We start from the raw sequence: 23659 nt of genomic DNA, 5'->3' as shown, positions 1-23659 counted from the left end.
GATCTGGAGAAGAAGGGTTACCTTCGAAGGCTAATTGAAAAATGTATTGTTTGTCCAATAAATAAGGTATCATCTTTTTTTTCTCTGTTTAAATTTATTTCTATTTATTACCTTTAAAAGTGGGCGAACACGGCTACCACACCACTTTTTCTATTTAAGTCAAATTAGTAATTCAAGCGATCATATTTTGAGCTCTCATTTGATCAATAAACGCCTCATTTAGGATCTTGCATTGCATTTCTTTAAGCTTATTGTCAATAGACATGGTATCAGCATGTTTCAATAACCTGCCATTATCCATGTGTGCAATTTCTTCTCCAATAAAATCAATATGTTCTGATCAAACTTTCATCATCCTTAGAGCAATTTGTTGTCGGTTTTGATAAATTTCTCTTTCTCCCAATTTGATTAATTTGTTACTGTGTGCTATCAACTAAAATATTTTCTCCACGCACCAATGACTATAAGAAGTTTCTGGAGTATCTGAATCTGCTCATGTAATTGTCCAAAAAATTCTATACTTGTATGCTTACCATCAATCGGATTTCTCATTGTTTTAATGCCCTTCCTATGCCAGTACTTAAGGAAAGAGGTGTTGGGCTTCAACAGAAATTCAAGCCACCCAAAAACCAAAATGTATACTGATATTGTCCTTATCCACAACCTGGCGGCTCTTTTTGTTCTAGTTGTTGAGGCTGTTAACACTGATATAAATGTTTAACAGGGGTGGGAAGGAACGAGGAAACCATACAGTCAGGTTCCACTGATTAAACACCATAAGCTTACTGCTCTCTGACAGCCAGTCATAAATGTGGTTCATTGGCAAACAAGGTTCTGTTAGAAAAAGCTATCCCTTTTCCTCCTCCTGGGCAAGGCCTATTTTAGACTTTATTTAAAATTTTATGTGGAGAAGTACAGTTTTTTTTATGGTTTCTTAAGATTGTATAGTAAACGCAGTAAATGACAATTAAAAAAAACAAAATGGAAGTTGGGGAAAACCCCCGGGCCGGACGGCTTCAAGGCCGAATTTTACAAAATACTGGGTGAGCATATAATCCCCGCTCTAACTGGGGCTTTTAATGAATGGGTGGAGGAAGGGCGATTGCCTGACAGTTTAAATCTGGCTCAAATTATAATACTACCCAAACCTAATCGAGACCCATTGTTAGCATCTTCCTATAGGCCTATTTCGTTGTTAAATAATGAAGTGAAGCTATTCGCAAAGATATTAGCTAATCGTTTAAATAAAGTATTGCCAAGGTTAGTCAATGAAGCACAAGTAGGTTTTGTCCAGGACCGGTCTGTTTCTAAGAACTTACGGAGCATACTAACGGCCTTGGAGAGGCTTAAGCATGACCCGGAACCAGCCATTTTGATTAGTTTTGATGCCGAAAAGGCTTTTGACCGGGTGGAGTGGGCATTTATGTTCGATGTCTTGGATAGTTATGGATTCCAGGGCTGGTTTATACAAGCGATTAAGGCGCTATACTCCTCACCTAGAGCCAGAATAATGGTGAATGGAGGGAGATCTGAGGACTTTGAGATTAACAGGGGGACAAGGCAAGGTTGCCCTTTATCTCCGTTGTTGTTCGCCCTTTATTTAGACCCCATGATCAGAGATATCCAAGACTGTCAAGCTATAAAAGGAGTGCAGATAGGTCGGCAGGAATTCAAAATTGCGGCATTTGCTGATGACCTGTTGGTTATAATTACAAAGCCGAAGTCATCCTTGGAAAATTTACTAGAGCTCATCCATGAATTTGGGGATTATTCAGGCTTTAAACTGAATCTGGATAAATCAGAAGCTATAGCAATAACATCAGATGCTCGTAATCTGTGGGCTGAGGGATTCCCTTTGACGTGGGCGGAAAAAGCATTCCGATATCTGGGGATTCTCCTGGCAGCTAATACTGCAGAGATATACAAAATAAATATTAATAGACTCTTAGAACAGACAGAGAGACAATTAGAAGCTTGGAACGTAGTGATGATGCCTTTGGGGGGACGCATTAGTCTCATCCGGATGGTGATACTGCCTAGGTGGCTATATGTGTTGCAAATATTGCCACTGCGACTCCTTAAAAAGGACATTAAGCAATTTTATAAAGTAGTGACGAGATTTTGCTGGGCAAAAAAGAAGGCAAAACTTAAGTTACAGTTTTTGATGGGTAATTGGAGTCAGGGAGGATTTGGTCTACCCCATCTAAGGTATTATAATATGGCCTGCCTGCTAAGATCATTGAGAGATTGGCTGTTTGGGACTAGTATACATGTACCGAGTGAATTGGAAAGAGCCTTCTTTCAGCCCTTTGATTTAATTGCCTTATTGCATACCAGAAAACAGATGATACCAAAAGCTTTTAGGCATAGCATTTTATTAGCGCCCCTTTGGGATGCATGGCAGTTTTTGGGGAGAAGCTTAGGGGGAGACCCAAAGGTATCGGAGTTGATCACGATCAGGGGGAATCCAGAATTCTTACCAGGACTGGATAATTCGGTTTTTCAGCATTGGGCAACCAGAGGATATTGTAACTTAAAAAATATTCTAGATGCCTATGGAGAAATCAAACCCTTAGGCCAATTACTGTCAAGTGATGAACAAAGATGGGGGGATACTTTTGCATATAACCAGATCCGACATTATGTTCATTCCTTGGGTAAGGAGAATCTTGCAGCCAAACTGGGAGAAAAAGTACAGTCCTTTTACGATGAAATCTCGCCTGAGACTACATCTATTTCGGGAATACATAGAAAACTGTGGGTCTTGATTCCGAGAAAAGGGCTGGAGCATCTCCGACAGCGATGGGAGGCAGATTTAAATCTGGATTTAACCAATTGGGATATTGACAAACACATTAAGAGGATACCTAAATTAGTTACAGGAGCCCGGTATAGGGAATGCGCTTTTAGGACAATCCATAGGGCATACTTTACACAAACACAACTGTTCCGATCAGGAGGGATTCACTCTCCAGTGTGTTTGAAATGTGGCCAACAGGAGAACACATTTTATCATGCATTTTGGGAATGTGTTAAAACACAGAGATTTTGGAGGAGGGTAGTGAAATTTTTATCTGATATCATATCAACGCAGATAACAGGTACCCCATGTCAGTTAATATTAGACTGCTTAGGATCATTTGGGGATTTGTCCGCGGCTAAGATATTATTGTGCCGTAAATTGAGTTTAGTTGCTAGGAAATGCATATTACAGGTTTGGGTGTCAGAAAGCCCTCCAGAATATTGGCACTGGCGTAATCAAGCGCATCAATTAATGGCTTGGGAAGCGCGGGAAGCAAGAGGATCCTGCAAACGTAAAAAGCGCTTCCTTAACATTTGGGGCCCCCTTTTGGGGACTCTAACTCAGAAAGGTAGAAGCCATATTCTTAATTCGATGTGAAATCGTTAAGTGCTGGCACATGAAATAAGGGAATATTCTGTGAACCACAACCATACTCACATAACATGATACAGCTGTCATCCACGATAGGTACGATAGGATAAATTAAAGGGTTAGGGAGGGGGGGGAGGGAGGGGGGGGAATAAACTGTTAAATACTTAGGGATGGAATATACCTGAGGAATGCTATTGCAGAAAATCACATGCTTCAGAGAATTATAGATGACCTTTGGTGCAGTTATACTAAGAATATTGTTATTAATAAAATTGGTGGGGGGGGGGGGGTGGTAAATAACCAACAACAAGGCACTGGTGGGAGGAGGAGGTAAAAATGTAAAATGTTTGATGACAGTAGGTAGAGAGGTTTACTTGTTATGTAATCACCATGCAGGTTGCAATGTTGTATTGAGGCTACTGTATTGAAGTGGATTTGTTCTTCTTGACTTGTCATCAATAAAAACCGTTGAAATATAAAAAAAACAAAATGGCTCATCCAGTCTGTCCCACTATGGGTAGATGTGCATATGAATTCCTATACCTGATACCCACTGCTCTCCCCATGTTCCTCACCCAACCTTTTAGGTTTGTAGATTGAGAATGACACAGGGACAGAGTGTGTCCTTGCCCCACCCCATCCCTGCAAGTTCTGTACACATACCTGTCTCCGTCCCTGCACGTCCCCATGGGCTCTGTCCTCATCTGCAGAGCCTTGAACACTTATGATTTTATATCTAAATCTTTCTATTAAAGTATAAAAAGGAACAATATGTTATGTTTATAAATCACAAGTAGAAAACAATAATAACGAGCAACTATAATAACCCACCTCCCACCACCACCCTCTACCCTTTCAGCCCCAACAATAGCCGACTACTACTACCCCAAGGAATCCTAATCCATCATGTTAAAATGTCCAGGGGTACAAAATACAACCCATTCTGTATGTCCTAGCAGGGAGAGAAATAGGTCCTATGAAGCATTGTTACGATTTTTTAAATCTGTGTATGAATAAGTCATCATTAATCTCAGGATTCAGTCTAGCTCTCCTCTTTTCCACAGTCCTTCCTGCAATAGAAAATGTCTTCTTAGTAGATGTGTTGGTAGCATGAATGTACAGGATTCCCTCCTCTTACAGACCTCGCTTCCGTGAAGCTAGAAGGTACCGCCCGGGGCATTCTGCTGGGTTCACGTCTCGTGCCCGTTTTCAGCAGAGGAACTCCTTTCGCTCGGACAAATGTTCCGCAGCAGCAGGCTCAAGACCTGGAGTTCAAGGGTGACCCTCTCAATGATGGTGCACCGGCCCCCTCCTCGATTCCTGTGATAGGAGGACGACTTTCCCTCTTTCTCGAGAAGTGGGCCAAGATTTCCTCAGATCAGTGGGTCTTGGACCTGATCAGAGAAGGCTACAGAATAGAATTCAATGCCCCGATAAGAGACATGTTTGTGGAGTCCCGATGCGGTTCTGCCGCCAAACGGGCGGCGGTAGAGGAGACCTTGCAAGGCTTGCTTCACATTGGGGCGGTTTCCCCTGTGCCTTCTGCCGAATGCGGCTCTGGCCGTTACTCCATTTACTTTGTGGTGCCGCGAAAAGGAGGGTCTTTTCGGCCTATCCTGGACTTAAAACAAATCAACAAGTCTCTGAACGTGCGCCATTTCCACATGGAAACCCTGCGCTCCGTCATAGCGGCGGTACAGCCAGGAATGTTTCTCACGTCTCTGGACCTGAAAGAAGCTTACTTGCACATACCAATTTGGCCCCCGCACCAGAGGTTTTTGCGTTTTGCGGTGATGGGAAAACATTTACAGTTTGGGCCTTGCCTGTTGGCCTCGCCACAGCTCCCCGAACCTTTTCCAAGGTAATGGTGGTAGTAGCTGCTTTTCTCAGGCGAAAGGGTATCCGGGTTCACCCGTACCTAGATGACTGGCTCATCAGAGCAGACTCTGCAGAAGAGAGTCATCAGGTTACAGCCAGAGTGGTCTCAGTACTGCAATCTCTAGGCTGGGTCGTCAATATAGCCAAAAGTCACCTGACCCCCTCAATCTCTAGAATATTGGGGGTCCGGTTCGACACAGCCTCGGGGATGGTCTTCCTACCCGAGCAAAGGCGGTGCAAGCTTCAGAACCAGGTTCGTCTGCTCCTGAGGATGCCTCGCCCGCGAGCTTGGGACATTGTCCAGCTGTTGGGGTCGATGATGGCCACTTTGGAAGTGGTGCCTTGGGTGAGAGCGCACCTGAAACCTCTGCAGTGGTCCCTGCTTCAACGGTGGTCTCCAATATCTCAGGATTATCAATGCAGACTCACGTGGCTCCCTGTGGCCCAGCTCAGTATGGAGTGGTGGCTCTCAGACAGCATGCTGCGGCGAGGAATGCCGCTAGCGCTCACCGATTGGTGCCTGGTGGTAACAGATGCCAGCCTGAAGGGCTGGGGTGCACATTGCCGGGGCAGGCATGCCCCCGGTGTCTTTGGACACCCGAGGAGTCGGAGTGGTCCATCAATCGCTTGGAGTTGAAAGCGATTTTCCAGGCGCTTCTGGCCTTTCAGTTGACCCTGGCAGGATTGGCTGTCAGAGTTCTGTCGGACAACACGACAGCAGTGGCCTACATAAATCGCCAAGGAGGCACTCAGTGCATAGCAGTAGCCACGCAGGCCACGTAGATTTGCCACTGGGCCGAGCTTCATCTGCAGTTTCTGTCAGCAGCTCATATTGCAGGTCAGAGCAACGTGCAAGCTGATTATCTGAGCAGGAATCAAATCGACCCAGCGGAATGGGAACTTGCAGACGAAGTATTCCTGCAGATATGTGCCAAATGGGGAAAGCCCGTAATGGATCTTATGGCATCAAGCACAAATGCCAAAGTCCCGTGCTTCTACAGCAGACGGAGAGATCCTCGTTCGGCAGGGTTGGATGCCTTGGCTCAACCCTGGCCTCAGGGCCTCCTGTATGTGTTCCCTCCGTGGCCCTTGATCGGGCGAGTACTCCTGCGGATTCAGCTCCACCAAGGAGAGGTGGTTCTCATTGCCCCGGATTGGCCCAGGAGGCCGTGGTATGCGGACCTCTGGCGGATGCTGGTAGAGGATCCCCTGCCGTTACCTCTGGTACCGAACCTGTTGTCACAGGGCCCGGTGACCATGGAGGACGCCTGCTGCTTTCGTCTTACGGCATGGCTATTGAGAGGGCGCAATTGAGAGACAAGGGATATTCCAGTAAAGTCATTTCCACTCTCCTACAGGCCCACAAGCGTTCCACTTCCGTGGCTTATGCCAGGATTTGGCGCCAATTTGAGGCTTGGTGTGCTTCTAAAGTGATCACACCCATGCGGGCTTCTGTCTCGCCGATACTTGACTTTTTGCAGGATGGTTTACAAAAAGGCTTGGCCTATAATTCCCTGCGTGTTCAAGTGGCAGCCTTAGCATGTTTTCGAGGGAAGGTCTCTGGCCTCTCTCTGGCTGCTTGCCCGGATGTGACATGGTTTCTTAGAGGGGTGCTTCGGCTCTGGCCTGGAACCTGGGGTTAGTTTTAAAGGCCCTTCAGTGTTCGCCCTTTGAGCTGCTTAGGCGAGCTTTGGAGAAGGATGTGACCTTTAAGACGGTCTTTTTGGTGGCCGTGACGTCGGCGAGACGGGTATCTGAGCTCCAGGCGCTGTCCTGTTGAGACCCATTTCTGCAATTTTCAGAGTCCGGAGTAATGGTACGTACGGTGCCTTCCTTCATGCCTAAGGTAGTTTCAGCGTTTCACCTAATCCAGCCTATTTTCCTGCCCTCCTTTTCTAAAGAGGAGTTTCCAGAAGCTTATGGGTAGTTGCACCTTCTGGATGTGCGAAGGGCTCTGTTGCAATATCTGCGCATGTCAAATGCATTCAGGACCTCTGACCATCTTTTTGTTCTTTTGTCAGGTCCGCGCAGAGGGTCTCCAGTGTCTAAGGCCACTATAAGCCCGTTGGCTCAAAAAAGCTATCTTTTCAGCATATCTGTTATCTGGTCAGCCTCCGCCTGAAGCCTTTAAGGCACATTCCACAAGAGCAATTTCCTCTTCTTGGGCTGAAACTGGAGCACTCTCTTCAAGAGATATGTAGTGCAGCTACTTGGGCTTCTAAGCTCTCGTTTGCCCGACATTACAGGCTGGATTTGGCTGCCGGGAGAGACGCGCATTTTGGAGCACAGGTGCTGGCGCGTTGTGTGGCTTGTTCCCACCCTATCTAGGGATTGCTTTGATACATCCCCCTCATAATGGATTCATCTGCTTGATGACAAGGAAGGGAAAATTAGGTTCTTACCTTGGTAATTTTCTTTCCTTTAGTCATAGCAGATGAATCCATGAGCCCTCCCTCAGTGGTTCATTATGTGATTCATGTTAATTTTATGTTCAGTTTTTCCTGTAGATATGTTCCCTCATTGGGAGAAGTTGGAAAACAGTCTTCAGGATTTCTGTTCAGTTACAGGAGGATGAGTCCATTCCCTCCAGGAGGATGAGTCCATTCCCTCCTTTGACTTATAGCTCCAGTTTTGGGGCGTTCATCCGCTGTGAGGAAAGTTCATGTTATTATGCTTTGCAGTGTAACACTGCTTTGGAAGCTTCAAATACTGAGGAGGCAGATGGAGCTAGCTGGCGATGAGGCACTATGGTTTTTCAGTGCTCTCTATCTCCCCCTGCTGGTTGATGGACACAACCCACTCGTAATGGATTCATCTGCTGTGACTAAAGGAAAGAAAATTACCAAGGTAGGAACCTAATTTTCCCATCAAAAAGGTGGGCTTTTAGCTTAGATTTAATTTTCTGACTTGGATCTTTCTGGATTTTGTGAGGGCTTTGAATACTTTTTCTTATATTTTGAATAACATGTTTCTGACTGGGTTGGCCCAGAAGGTCCTTGATTCTGCCCCAGACTTTAGGCCTTGTGCTGCCTGGGTGGACTGGGGCTGCTGTGGAAGCAGTGTTCACTGTAGGGAAGGGAGCTTTCATAAGGCAACACATATTGGCTGAATGTAGAGCCATTGTTCCATTGGGCCTATTAAAATAAGAAAAAAATCACCACCTAGTAAGTGAAGATTCATGGTGCCAGAATCCAATGGTGGTTCCAATTGAGGAGGAAGAAAAAGAGGAAAGGAAGAGTTACAAGGCAAAAAAAAAGTTGTATTTTTTCCCCCATACCATGCTGTTTTTTGTGGGTTTTCTTTTTCAAATGTTGTATTTGGAACTTTTGGAAAGCTTTCTAAACAGAAAATTTTAAAACCTCTGTTATCAGTGTACCCTTTTAAAACAAAACAAATATTTTCTTTTAGCTTCTTCAGGAACTATTGGGGGTATCTAGCTTCTCTGGGTTTTCAGTAAATCTGATGTCTCCTTTTTATCACCAGAGGGATGCTAATTAACCTTAAATCATCTCTCTTTGTCCAATAGTTGTCTCCTGCTTCTTTATTTTTCCCTCTCACTTTGAACCAGGGCTGGGAACTGGTGCAATAAACTTATCTTTGCAGCTACCCAAGGTATTTTAGCCCTGTATCTATGTTCCTATCTCTAAGCTGGCTTGGCCAGTAGTTACTCAGTTATTCTCCCTTTGGAGCATGCAGTCATGGTCAGTGAGTGTGGCTGTTGAGCAGTGGCTGAGGCTTTCTTCTTTGCCAACAAGAGTGTCCTGGCCCTACTGCCTCTGAATGTAACAGTGTTACTAGGAAGGTTTCTGGTATGCTTTATTTTCCTGACCATTTTTTCTTGAAATCCTGCTTGTTTATTCTTGCTCTGAGACATGTCTCCATCTCTGTGAACTATATCAATTGAGTCATCTACTATAATAATATGCACCTCCAACATTCTGAAGCTGACTCCGTGGCTTCACTGAAGGGCTCGTAAGTCTGAAGGGTTCGTAAGCCTGTCACATCTGTCTCTGACCCCCCCTTGCGTCAAAACATGATGACGTTGAGGGCAGGCCCCGCCCTCGCATCAAAACGTGATGACGTTGAGGGCGGGTAATCAGAAGCCAGGACTGAGGGAACGAGCTCACCTCCAACGTTATGAAGCACATTCGTAAGTCGCTGCGTGGCTGGAGGGGGAGGCAGGGGAGAGAGGAGAATCGCTGGATGGCTCAAGGGGGGCAGGGGACAGAGGAGAATTGCTGGGTGGCTGCTGGGGGGGGCAGGGGAGACGAGAATCGCTGGGTGGCTGCTGGGGGAGGGCAGGGGACAGAGGAGAATCGCAGGGTGGCTGGAAGGGGGGGGACAGAGGACAATTGCTGGGTGGCTGGAGGGGGGGGCAGGGGACAGAGGACAATCGCTGGGTGGCTGCAGGGGGGGCAGGGGACAGGAGAATCGCTGGGTGGCTGAAGGGGGGCAGGGGAGAGAGGATAATCGCTGCATGGCTGGGACAATCGCTGGGTGGCTGGAGGGGGGCAGGGGGAGACAGGAGAATCGGTGGATGGAGGGGGGCAAGGGAGACGAGAATCGCTGGGTGGATGGAGGGGGGCAGGGGACAGGACAATCGCTGGGTGGCTGGAGGGGGGGCAGGGGAGACAGCATAATCACAAGGTGGCTGGAGGGGGAGGCAGGGGAGAGGAGAATCACTGGATGGCTGGAGGGGGGACAGAGGATAGAGGACAATCGCTGGGTGGCTGGAGGGGGGACAGGGGAGACAGGAGAATTGCTGGGTGGCTGAAGGGGAGTGGCTGGAGGGGGGCAGGGGACAGAGGACAATCAAACACTCTCTCTCACAGACACACTCGCACCCAATCTCCCTCTCTCTGTCACACACACACACACACTCGCACGGTGCTGCCAACCACGCAGAGGGGGGGAGAGGCAGGGGGTCATGAGACCAGAGGGAAGAGGAGGAGGTCCTGAGAGGGGGGAGGGGATCCTGAGACCAGAGGGGAGGGGATACTGAGACCGGAGGGGGGGAGGGGGTCCTCATACCAGAGGGAGGGGAGAGGTTTCTCTGTCACACACACACACTCTCTTACAGTCAGTGTTTCTCTCTCACTATGTCTCACGCTCTATCACATTCACTCTCTATGTGTCACACACTCTCGGTCTCACACAGAGTCTGTGTGCTCATTCTCTCTCTCTCACACAGTCACTCTCACACACACACACACACACACACACACACACACACACTCTCTCTCTCTCAAACATACACACTCCAAGGAAGACCTTGCTAGGACCCGTTTCATTTCTGTCAGAAACGGGCCTTATTTACTAGTCTTTCATAATCATATCTCCTTTGTTATGCTTTGCACTTGTAACTCTGCAATGCAATTGTAGCTCATTCTTCTAATTGTGAGGGTATCAATAGATCTAAGTCTGCCACCGTTTTAGGCTGTACTGCTTTTATTTTTCTCTCTTTTGTCTCGGTTCTGCTGTGTTGATTTGGTGATTTTTGGCTACAAAGATCCCTGTACTGTATTCTGTATATTATATTCCAGATATACAGTAATCGATTTTAAGAGCTAGCATGAGGTTAAACCCAGAAGCATCTTCAAAGCACATCTCTAGCTGAGCTTTATTATGTGACTGCTTCCCAGTGGTATTGATGAAAAGTTAGATTTTGTCTCCGCTGGCTCATGATAGTCCTCAATTCTTTCACATTTGTATAATCCCCACTTTTAACTGTCTCCTTTTGTGTTTCTTTGTAGGGACACATCTGGCCAAGGGAGATTCTGCACTATTTTTCGCTCCTACTCGAGAGGTGCTCAGGTAAGCACACTGCGCTCTGTCCTTCCAGGATATTTCCTCTGCGGTCCTTGGAAAAGGCGACCTTGAGGAACACTTGAAGCTGTCATTAGCGTTTAATTTTTGCAACACCCACTGCTGCCTTTTGCTTTTTTGCTAGCTGATATGCCACGCTGCAGACATAAAGTAGAGCTGGCACTGTTTTGATAGGACTATCATGGATTTGCTCACAGTGATTAAGGGGAAAAGTTACTAAGGTGCAGTAAAATGTGGCATTTTACTACAGCTTAGTTTACTGGGGAGTCATCAACCTGTAGTAGTGGAATAATTCAACTTGCAATCAACCCAGGGAGCCTCTCTCAGCATGGTACAAAAGGTTGTGCAGTCTGGAGTATTCCCCCCCACCCCCAGCACATTAGCTCCTTCTCTCTCCCCCCCCCCCCCCCCCCCCAACATATTAGACCTCTTGGGCCCACCAGAAGCAATGATTGGTGGTGTAGAGGTCATGAAGCCGGAGGGTAGGAGTGATCTCCAGTCACCCCTTCTGGTTGTGGTTTCAAAATGACAGTGACCTCTTTCAGTAGTCAAGTTGTCATATAAGGGTCACCTCCTTGGAGTGCTCCATGCTCTGTACCTGCTCTGGCTTCTTGTTTCAAGTCCAGTAGTGCTCTGCTACTCCCAAATCCATGGGTGCACAGTGGAGATGTGCATGCAGTCCCCTCCCCATCCCACCACATTCTTCTTTTCTATCGGGGACACAACAGGGACAAACAATCTCATGCGACAAGAAAGAGATCCCAAGAGTGAGCTGTGGGTTGACTTGGACATTGGACTGGGCATGGCCCACTGTACTAAGCCTGAAGTTATTTCAAGAGTAGCAAGTTCCTGTCCAGGTCTACTGTTAGCTGTGGGGTCTGTCCCTTGCTCTAAAGGAGATATGTTTTGAGAGGGATGCACCACACTATAGGTGTTGCCTGTAGGAAGATATGGAAGGGAGGGGAGAGAAGGACTTGTATTGTGGGGGGGGGGGGGGGGGGGGGGAATGACAGGCCTTGGGTTTTGGTATGAGAGGGAGATAGTAAGGAGTCATAGTGATAAAGGGTTAGTTTGGACTAAGTGACTAAGGGAAGACGGAAAGCTGAGGATTGAGGGAAGGTAGGGACTCAGCGATCGGTTGAAGAAGGCACATGAGGATTGGGGCATTAATGGGGAGAGCAGGAAGGAGAGAGAATAGCCACAGGTGGGGAAAGAAGAAAGCAAAAACCAGAGAAATTGGGACTAGTGACTTAAAAAAAATGCCTACCCAACAAAGGTAGAAAAAAGTATTTTCTCCAAGGACAAGCAGGCCAGTTGTATTCTCATATCTGGGCGTGACAGAGCCTGGTGCGGACACTGACTAGTGAAATGAATGTAGAAATTTCTAGCAGCATCCCACCTCTCTTGTCATCAGGCGGACCTGACACAAAGGATGCGTATAGGTTCGACATTGTCCTTGTCAGCACCAAATGACTGCAATGCTAAACGTTGGGGGAAGCCCAAGAAGCATAAGCATTAGCGGGGTACAGGATCCTACCTGTTGTGTCTGGAAGCAGTAAGGCACTTCTTCAATGGATATTTTTGCCACTCATCTCAAACAACAGAGTCCCCTAATTCTGTTCCAGGCTCAGATCACACAGCAGACTAGTGTCAGATGGCTTTCTCCTACATTGGAGGGAGGGTTTTCTGAATGTGTATTCTCCAGTACCTCTCATAGGGACTTTGCTGAAGCTTAAGTGAGACCAGGGAATTATGATCCTAATTGCCCCTTATTGGCTGAGGCAGATCTAGTTTCTTCCTCTTCTGGAGCTATCCTCTGAAGATCTGTGCAGATTGAAATGTTCTCTGTCCCTCATCACACAGAATGAGGGATCTGAATCCCAGTCTCTATCCCCTGCTCACGGTGTGGATGATGAGAGCGTAGTATTTGAATCCTTAGATTTTCCAGAGGTTGTGTGTCTCATCTTGCTGGCTTCCAGGAAAGACTCCACTAAGAGGTGTTACTCATTTAAGAGGAGGAGGTTTGCCATCTGGTATGAGGGCAAGGCCTTAGATCCCCTCACTTGTCCTTCACAAAAACTGCTTGAATACCTCCTGCAGCTCTCTGAGTCTGGTTTGGAAACTAACTGTATAAGGGTTCATCTTGGTGCAATTAGGTCTTATCAATGTGTAGGAGGTAAGCCTGTCTCTGTTGTTTGTTTCATGAGAGGTTTGATGTTGACAAAGGCCCCTGTCCAAACCTGCAATGTCATGGGATCTCAACGTTGTCCTCATCCAGCTGATGAAAGCTCCTTTTGAGCCACTTGATTCGTGTCATCTGAAGTATTTGACCTGGAAAGTTGTGTTTCTGGTGGCGGTCACTTCAGCTCTGAGTCTGTGGGCTTCAGACCCTAGTAGCTGATCCACCTTATACTAAGGTTTCACCACAATAGAGTAGTTCTTCACACTCACCCTAAGTTCCTTCCTAAGGTAGTTTCAGACGTTTATAGTCCCTATTATCCTAGCATTGTTTTCAGTGAGCCTAGCAGCTAGGAATTCCCAGATATTAGAATACAACTGGCCTGCTTGTTCTCGGAGAAAGCCTTTGACAGGTGTTCTTATTCTCCGAGGACAGCAGGTCATATAATCTCAGATACCCTCCCAACTCCCGTTAAGTTGTATTCTTTATATGAATGAGGCACCCACGCTTGCACATAGAGCAGGAAAGCACCAGTGCATGCACGGTGGAACCTGCTAGAAATTTCTACATTTATCTCACTAGTCAGAATCCGCACCGGGCTCTGTTGGATGATATCGCCTAGATGCGAGAATACTTTGTTGTGCTTGGAAAATACCTGCTGAGGTGAGTAACTTCGCTTTATTTGAAGTTTAGTAATTTGAATACAACAGTTTTCTTTAATGTGCATCTCTGTTTCTATCATTTGCTTAGTTCAAGAGGAAATGTATTTGTTTCTGTGTCTCCAGTGTTGCACTGCATACTCAAAGAAATACATTTTGATATTAAGAAATTGAAGACTTGTTGTTGTCGTTGTTCAGGTTCTTGGATGGATGAATGATTGATTGATTGTATTTATGATAAATGTGATTTGTGTTAATATTTGGGGGGAGAGGGAGTTCGCAGACAGAAGAGATTAATGTGATAGAGGAAGGTTTGAGAGAGAAAGTGGTATGGCATGGTGGGAATTTGAGAGAAGAAGAGAGAAGGCTGTTGGTAAATTGGTGTAGGCTGGAGGAGTGGGAGGGTTTAGCAAAAACAAAAGGGAGGCAGAGATCTGCAAATGCTCAAATAGCAAGAGATATAGAGAAGACTCCTATATCTTCAGTATACTTCATGTATATATTTTTGTAGATTTGGCAATATTACTGTTCTAGAGGGAAATGCTTTTGATTCATTCCCTTTAGGTAAGTGTTATATCTGGTTCTCTCAGCATGAATTAATGCTACTGTGCTTCACATTTAGCATGGTATTAAGTAAATTCATTTCACCTGTACGGTTCTCAGTACACATTGTCATGTTTTTGATGGCTAAAGATCACATGTATGTTTGCTTCATTTTTTTTTTTTTTACCAATGTGTTCTTAAATTATTTGGTTAGTGCTTTTAAGTACGTTTCTGTCTTATTCATAGAATTACTTTATCTTTGTATTATTTATTGATTTTATTATGATTTAAAACTTTGATTTTTTTTTTAAATTTCTTTTGTCTGTTCTATAGTTATTTACCCCTGACACAGCCTTATAGGCAAAATGTAGCCATGTCGGGAGTGGGAGGGTTTGGCACAGAAAGAGAGGCTATCATTAGCCCACATTGGTCGATGACTTGTTTCTTTAATTATGCAGTTGTTTTTCACTATTCGACAATATCTTCATTACCTCTAAAATAGTTTGGCTTGTAAGTATTGTGTTTGTTTCACAGTGTGTGCGTGTGTGTTTAGACTGCATGTAGTGCATAGCACTATATCCTGTCTGTTTATGACAGGTAACCCTGCAACTCAATATTGACCTCAGTAAATGGCAGTCTGTGGGGAGCCCAGGATCTCCCAGCTGAAACTCAAACTCAGCCTACTGCCTCTGCACCAGTGGAACAGGGAGTGGCCCTTGATGGCGGCTACATGAAAAACAGTGCTAGGGGAAAAATGGTCTTTGGGGACAGGCCCAGAGCAGTCATGGTAGAGGTTAAGAGGGTTGGGAGAAGGACATACAGCAGCTATTTCACCCATTATTTCTGTTGTGTCCTCTTAACTAGTCTGGGCATATTTTGCACTACAGATGTGTTAAAATTTTTATAATTTTGATTGCAGAATTGGATGTCTTGCTATTGGAGCTGTCCCAAGTTCCTAAAAATCTAGGGCCTTGGTTATAGATCCCTAATATGTATGAAACTGAAGAAATCTAGCTCAAGATTAGGCAGAATAGAGGGGTCTGTTGCAAGAGGGAAAGGAGATGGGGTTTGATATATACCCCCTTTCTGTGGTTACTTACAATCAAAGCAGTTTATATATTATATAAAGGTACTTATGTTGTATCTGGGGCAATGGAGGGTTAAGTGACTTGTCCAGTCTTAAGGGGCTGTAGTGGGATTTGAACCCAGTTCTCCTGGTTCTCAGGCCACTAAATTAACCATTAGGAGTATGTTTAAAAACAGAAATCTAAAGTGCAAGTGGTGATTCTCGCACTTCCTTTAAACAAATAACAAAGACTAAAGAGTTCCTGTTTGGTTTTACCATCTGAGATAAATCTGCACTGCTCATCCAAGGGCGTTATTGGTTTCTTTCTCCTACCACCTGCAATTGGTAAGCATATGCTGGCACAGTTGGCAGCTTCCTCACCCTTCCTCTGATCAAAAGCTGCCATGTTAATGAGATGCTACTAATGATAAAGCACCTCAAATGAGACCCTAAGGAAGAAATTCACAGCAGCTGCTTTGTTTGAAAGCAGCTTCCCCTCTGAAGTGGTGCATCTAGCCACAGGAGGGGTGGGGATCGGAGAGGTGAGCTTTCTAAAATCCATTCTTTAGTCCATAGCACGGGCAGGATTGCTTTGCTTTGCCTTGCTTTATTATTACTTGCAGAATTTCAGTCTCTTGATTTCTCTTACCCTTTCCCTTCATACAGTTTATTCTCTCTCTCTCTCTTCTCACCTTGCATATGTTTTTCCTTTGAGATAGTAAGGAGCTGGCTGGCTCTGTCCATCTGTAGATGTTCTGAGAAGAAAGAAAGACAGACCGTGACTGATATGGCGGGGGCAGCAACCAAGAGAATGTAGATAAACAGAAAGATGTTTTCATATAATAGAGGCTGCACCCACTGCAAACCAGAAGGTGCTCCTTTAAAATTCATGAGATATGCTGCTTGCAGGGCTGCACTGCAGGACAGTAGACTCCAACGTAAATCTGTCCACTGAGATATATGTGGCCTTTTGACACTTAGTGCATGTCCCCTGTTGATCGTTTAGCCTCCAGTGAATATTTCCTTCTAACCATCTGCCAGCTGGGGACTAGAACATTTCATTTAATCACTTGGTGACATGGAACCTGGGAAAGAAGGGGGATAAATATAGTCCAAAGAGAAACCTAACAATAAAAAGGGCCAGCTGTTAATGACACTGCATCCTACATGCATTCTAATAATATGAAGTCATTTGAACAGAATGAGAGAGGAGAATTGTTAGTGTACACATATGCAAAGCCATTTACAATTTAAGTAAAAGACAGATACAAATCAAGGTAAGGTATACACAAAAAGTAGCACATATGAGTTATCTTGTTGGGCAAACTGGATGGACCTTGCGGGTCTTTTTCTGCTGTCATCTACTATTTTACTGTGTTATGTAAGTGATGAGCTACTTGTTCTGTCATGTCTTTGGCAACATTTCCAAGCTTTAAAAGCTGAAGGGGTCAAGTTGATCTTTCCGTGGCTTTTTCTCTTTAATTTTAGTGCCAGAATGGCTGCCTTTGCCAAAGAAGCAGATCACTTCTCCCTTGGAAAAGAGGTGATAACTTTTTTGTGGCATGCAGCTGAGAACGGTCTGCTGTTTGCACCAGTCTAGGAGCCAAGTCTAATTTGCAAGCTCTGCACTGTCAAGCCATGCTGTAGATTTTGAAAGCTTGAGAGGGCTTTAGAGCATAGTTGGACAGTGCAGTGCACTGCAGTGAAGATAGAAAAAAAAGACCAGATTATTTTCTGCAAATCTGTTGTTTCAAAGAGGTTGGGGAGAAATAGAGTAATCTGTGGGAAATGTTTCAGCAGTCCTTTCAGTGGTTCCCAAACCTGATCCTGGAGGCACCCCAGCCAGTCAGATTTTCAGGATATCCACAGTGAATATTAATGAGAGAGATTTGCATGCACTACCTCCACTGCCTGGTGCGAAGGTGGCAAACATTCTATTCAGAGTATTTATATCCCACTAAAATCAATAGAGCCTAAGCGGGTTGCATAAATATAAAACATAAATTGGAAAGTTAGGAAAGCTCACAAAAATTAGTCCTTCAAATATTTATCAAAAAGATAAGTTTTCAGTCCCTTGCGGAATCTAAATAACTAGAAATCACACGAACTTGTTCAGGCGTGAAATTCTACAACTTACTAGCCTGAAAAGTAAAAGAAACATGGAATCTTTTATAACAGATTTTCCTAACAGATGGATACCTCAACAAAAAAGTAGAATAGAAATGAGAGCTCCTTTGTCATGCTGGATAAGCTATCAAAGGCAGAAGGAGAGAGGAACAGTTCTCTTGCAGTATGTTATACACAATACAAGCAATCTTAAAAACTATCAGAGCAGAAACTGGTAGCCAATGTAACTGTCTAATCTGTGGTCATAATGTGAATAACCATATATCAATTTAGCTACGGTATTTTGCAATAATTACAATGTACTGATTTGTCATGAATTTATTCCACTATATAAAACACTGCAGTAATCTAACTGTGGCAATATTATAGCCTGAACCTGTATACAAAAATGTTTGTGAAGAAAGCAGATCTTATTACTCTTAATTGATGTAGTTTAAGAAATAACTTCTTGCTCAGATAATTTACCTATAAATCTATCGATAACGGAGTATCCAGAATAATACCTAAAACCTTGGAAGATTTTTCAAACTTCAGCTGCTCTCCAGAAGCTATAGTTACACTACTAGGAACTAAAGAAACATCATTACAGAAATGTAGCATTACCTAGATAGGATTTTAGATAGTGCTAGGGAAGAGCTGGCTGTCTTGGTACATATGAGTTTATCTTGTTGGGCAGACTGGATGGACCATGCAGGTCTTTTTCTGCCGTCATCTACTATGTTACTATGTATGTTATGTATGTGGGTACCAGTAACATAGGAAAATGTGGGAGGAAGGTTCTGGAAGCCAATGGTACACGGATAAGTGATTTAGATTTGTTAGGAACTGGGCAACAGTTACACTACTAGGAACTAAAGAAACATCATTACAGAAATGTAGCATTACCTAGATAGGATTTTAGATAGTGCTAGGGAAGAGCTGGCTGTCTTGGTACATATGAGTTTATCTTGTTGGGCAGACTGGATGGACCATGCAGGTCTTTTTCTGCCGTCATCTACTATGTTACTATGTATGTTATGTATGTGGGTACCAGTAACATAGGAAAATGTGGGAGGAAGGTTCTGGAAGCCAATGGTACACGGATAAGTGATTTAGATTTGTTAGGAACTGGGCAACATTCTGGGAAAGGTGGAGCCTGTACTCAAAGGATGGACTCCACCTTAACCAGGATGGAACCAGGCTGCTAGTGCTAATTTTGAAAAAGGAGATAGAGTGGCTTTTAAACTAAAATGGGGAGGGGGGGAAGCTGACAGTCACCTAGGAGTGCATGGTTCGGTGTGGAGTACCCTTGAAGGATATTATTGAAATATAATCTTTAGGGAATCCCAATCAAGAAAAAAAAAAGCCAGGAGTGCCTAATGGAAGAAAAGAGTAAAGAATGCAAATTATTCTTATCAACTTCAAAGCAGATTGTAGATGCCAGGAAAAAAACACAATTTGAAGTGCCTTTATACAAATTCTAGAAGCCTAAAACATAAAATGGAGTTAGAGTATATAGCACTAAATGATGAGGTAGATATAATAGGCATTTCAGATACTTGTTGGAAGGAAGACAATTGATGGGATACTGCGTTAATAGGGTACAAATTATATCACAGTGATAGAGAGAATCAAATTAGAAAGGGGGTTGTTAAAGAAGGAATTGAGTCAAACAAAATAAATGTTCTACATGAAACGGATAGCAGCATGGAATCCTTCTGGATAGAAGTTCCATGTGTGAAGGGAAGGAGTGCTCTTGTAGGGCTGTACTACCATCTGCCAGGACAGAATGAACAGACAGATTAAGAAATGTTTACAGAAATTACGAAATCTGACAAATTAAGTTAATGGGTGATTTCAATTTACAAAATCAATTAAACCATTCTACTATTTAGATCCCTGTATTGCAGGTGTGGATTCACGTATATTTATGAAAAATGCGTGGAGAAAAAAAGACTTCAGAAACCACAGGAAAAATTCTCTTTGAGGAAATACCTTTCAAAGTCAAGAGAACTCCTTTCTTCAATCACTAGTCTTCACAAAAAAAAACTCCACTCTTCTTATTCATAAAATACTTGTGCATACACCTTTAACAATACAAAAAGGTAGAGGCTATTTATCACGCCACAATTACGGTGAATTTATTCAAAATATTACTTAGCTTGCATCTTCTGAATATCAATTCTTTTCCAAGATAAATTCACCGTAATTGTGGCGTGATAAATAGCCTCTACCTTTTTGTATTGTTAAAGGTGTATGCACAAGTATTTTATGAATAAGAAGAGTGGAGTTTTTTTTGTGAAGACTAGTGATTGAAGAAAGGAGTTCTCTTGACTTTGAAAGGTATTTCCTCAAAGAGAATTTTTCCTGTGGTTTCTGAAGTCTTTTTTTCTCCATGCATTTTTCATAAATATACGTGAATCCACACCTGCAATACAGGGATCTAAATAGTAGAATGGTTTAATTGATTTTGGATATATATTCTACTAATCCTTAACATATATTAATGATTTCAATTTACCCCAGTATTGACTGGATAAATGTTACATCAAGGAAAGGCAAGGAAGATAAAATTCCTAGCTGTAATAAATGACTGCTTCTTGGAGCAGCTGGTCCAGGAACCGAGAAGAGAGAGAGCCATTTTAGATCTAGTCCCTGATGGAGTGCAGGGCATAGTACGGGAGGTAATGGTGTTGGGTCCACTGGGAAACAGTGATCATTACATGATCAAGTTTGAGCTATCTGGAGTGAAGCCACAAAGGAAGTCTACTGTAGCAGCATTTAATTTTCAAAAGGGTGACTATGAGAAAATGAGAAAAATAGTTAAAATGATCTTATAGATAAAATGAGAAAAATAGTTAAATGATCTTATCACCTCTCGATTAGACTATTGCAACTGCTTCTCACAGGTCTCCACCTTAGCCATCTCTCTCCTCTTCAATCTGTTAAAATTCTGCTGCACAACTTATATTCTGCCAGTTTCGCTATGCTCATATTAGACCTCTCCTCAAGTCACTTCACTGGCTCCCTATCCGTTTCCGCATACAGTTCAAACTCCTCTTATTGACTTACAAGTGCATTCACTCTGCAGCTTCTCAGTACCTCTCCACACATCTCTCCCTACACTGCTCCCCGGGAACTCCGTTCACTGGGTAAGTCTCTCTTATCTGCACCCTTCTCCTCCACCGATAACTCCAGACTCCATTCCTTTTATCTTGCTGCACTTTATGCCTGGAATAGACTTCCTGAGCCAGTACGTCAAGCTCCATCTCTAGCCGTCTTCAAATCTAGGCTAAAAGCCCACCTTTTAATGCTGCTTTGAACTCCTATCCCTTTCTCACTTGTTCAATCGCCTTATTTTATCATTCCCACCTTAGTAATTCCCTTATCTCTTATTTGTCCTGTTTGTCTGTCCTAATTAGATTGAAGCTCTGTCGAGCAGGGACTATCTTCATGTTCAAGTGTACAGCGCTGCGTATGTCTAGTAGCGCTATAGAAATGATAAGTAGAAGTAGTAAGAAGCTAAAAGGATTGGCTTCTAAGGTTAGGACTTTAAATCAGGCATAGACGTTGTTTAAAAACATCATCTTGGAGAAGTAAACTTTTGAATGGATAATTGGATAGGGGTGTTAGTGAGTTAGGATGGGGGAGGGGATGGAAGTTAGGGGGGAGGGGTGGGGAAAGGGGGCTAGGGGTTATGTAATAAGATTATAAAAATCCCAAGAACGATCTTTATTGTAATCAGTATTTGAGAATGTTATTGTAACAAATGTTCTGGTTGTTAATAAACAAGATTCCAAAAAAAAAATCATCATCTTGGAAGCCCAGACCATATGCATTCCACATATTTACAAAGGTGGAAAGAAGAGAAAACGACAACCAGCATGGTTAAATGGTGAAGTGAAGGAGGCTGTTAGATCCAAAAGAATGTCCTTCAAAGAATGGAAAAAGCCAAATGAAGAAAATAAGAAGCAACATTAGCACTGTCAAGCTAGATGCAAAACACTGATGAAGGCTAAAAGAGAATATGAAGAGAAACTTGCCACAGAGGCAGAAACTCACAGTGAAAACTATTATAAGAATAAAATTACGGAACACATAAATAAACATGGTTTAATGGGACTGTCAGCATGGTTTCAGCCAAGGGAATACTTGTCTCACCAATTTGCTTCATTTCTTTGAAGAAGTGAATAAACAATTGGATAAAGGTGAGCCAGTTGATGTAATGTCTAGATTTTCAGAAAGCTTTTGACAAATTTCCTTGTGAGAGACTCCTGAAAAAATTAGAGTCATTGGATAGGAGGCAATGTTTTATTTTTTATTTTTTTTATTTTTGTTACATTTGTACCCCGCGCTTTCCTACTCATGGCAGGCTCAAAAAAAAAAAAATGTTCTGTTGTGGGCTAGGAATTGGTTATTGGACAGAAAGCCAAGGGTAGGGTCAAATGGCCATTTTTCTGAGTAGAGGAAGGTGAATAGTGGAGTGCCACAGCTATCTATACTGTCTGGGACCGGTGCTATTTAAATGATCTGGAAATCGGAACAACGGGTGAGGTGATTAAATTTGCAGAGGACACAAAACTCTTCAAGGTTGCAGGAAGACTTTAGGAAATTGGAAGACAGGGCATCCAAATGGCAGATGAAATTTAATGTGGACAAATGCAAGGTGATGCACATTGGGAAAAATAATCCAAATCATAGTTACCTGATGCTGGGGTCCACCTTGGGGTCAGCACCCAAGAAAAAGATCTAGGTGGTGTTGTAGACAACACGCTGAAAATTTCTGCCCAGTATTCAGTGGTGGTCAAAAGAGCAAACAGGATGCTAGGAATTAATAGGAAAGAGATGGTAAATAAGAGCAAGAATGCTATAATGCCTCTGTATTGCTCCATGGTGGGACCTCATCTTGAGAATTGCATTCAGTTCTGGTTACCATATCTCAAAAAAGATATGGCGGAATTAAAAAAAAAGGTAAGCAGAGTGACCAAAGTGATAAAGGGGATGGAATGCCTCTTGTATGAGGAAAGGCTAAAGAGGTTAATTCTCTTCAGCTTGGAAAAGAGGGGTGGGGTATGATGGAGGTCTACAAAATCCTGAGTGGTATAGAATGAGTAGAAGTGGATCTAAAAAATTTTTTTCTTTTTTACTCTTTCAAAAAGTACAAAGACTAGGGACACTCAAGTTACATGAAAAATAGGAAGAAATATTTTTTCACTCAAAAAAATAGTTAAGCTCTGGAACTCTTTGCCAGAGGATGTAGTAACAGCGGTTAGCATATCTGGGTTTAAAAAAAGGTTTGGACAAAATCCTGAAGGAAAAGTCCGTAGTCTGCTGTTGAGATGGACATGGGGAAACCACTGCTTGCCTTGAGATCAATAGCATGGAATATTGCTACTATTTGGGTTTCTGCTAGGTATCTGTGACCTGGATTGACCACTATTGGGAAACGATGCAGGGCTAGATGGACCAGTGGTCTGACCCAGTATGGCTGTTCTTAGGTTTTATGTTCTTAACCACCGCCTTATGTGATTGATTGCTATACTAATGAAAGCGCTCACAGCACCACTGATCTCTGGTGCTTGAGTTACTATAGGTATCTACAAGGAGTAAACATAATTTGAAATGTAGATAAGTAAAGCTAAAACTGCAGTGTGTTCCAATTTTAGTTTGAAAATATAATGGTAGAGACAGGGTATTTTAACAAAGCCAAAGGAGAGGGAAGGGATTTTTGAATCTTAGCTCACACCTTTTTCAGTAGTAACTCCATTTCTCCGAGGACAAGCAGGCTGCTTGTTCTCACTGATGGGTGACGTCCTCGGCAGCCCCTCCAATCGGAATCTTCCTAGCAAAGTCCTTTGCTAGCTCTCGCGCGGCCGTCTTCCCGCCCAAAACCGGCTCGAGCCGGCCAGTCTTCTTTCGTCCGCACTCGGTACGGCTGTGTTTTTTGTCGTGTCGAGCCCCGGAGAGTCGACCTCGCGCGTCCGTGTTTTATTGACGTGTTTTTTCTT

General features: G+C 43.6%; 1 protein-coding gene across 1 annotated transcript in view; it reads left to right on the top strand.

Moving 5' to 3' along the window:
- RAB40C (RAB40C, member RAS oncogene family) overlaps positions 1–23659 on the top strand; it is a 169323-nt gene that overhangs the window by 107038 nt on the left and 38626 nt on the right. The window contains exon 3 of the mRNA XM_030211314.1: positions 11026–11086. Within this exon, the coding sequence (XP_030067174.1) occupies positions 11026–11086 (61 nt within the window). The remainder of the gene's footprint in view (positions 1–11025; positions 11087–23659) is intronic.

Source organism: Microcaecilia unicolor, chromosome 8, assembly GCF_901765095.1.
Source record: "Microcaecilia unicolor chromosome 8, aMicUni1.1, whole genome shotgun sequence".
Classification (NCBI taxonomy): domain Eukaryota; kingdom Metazoa; phylum Chordata; class Amphibia; order Gymnophiona; family Siphonopidae; genus Microcaecilia; species Microcaecilia unicolor.
Note: the sequence above shows the minus strand (reverse complement) of the source record. Positions and strands in the feature narration are given on the sequence as shown.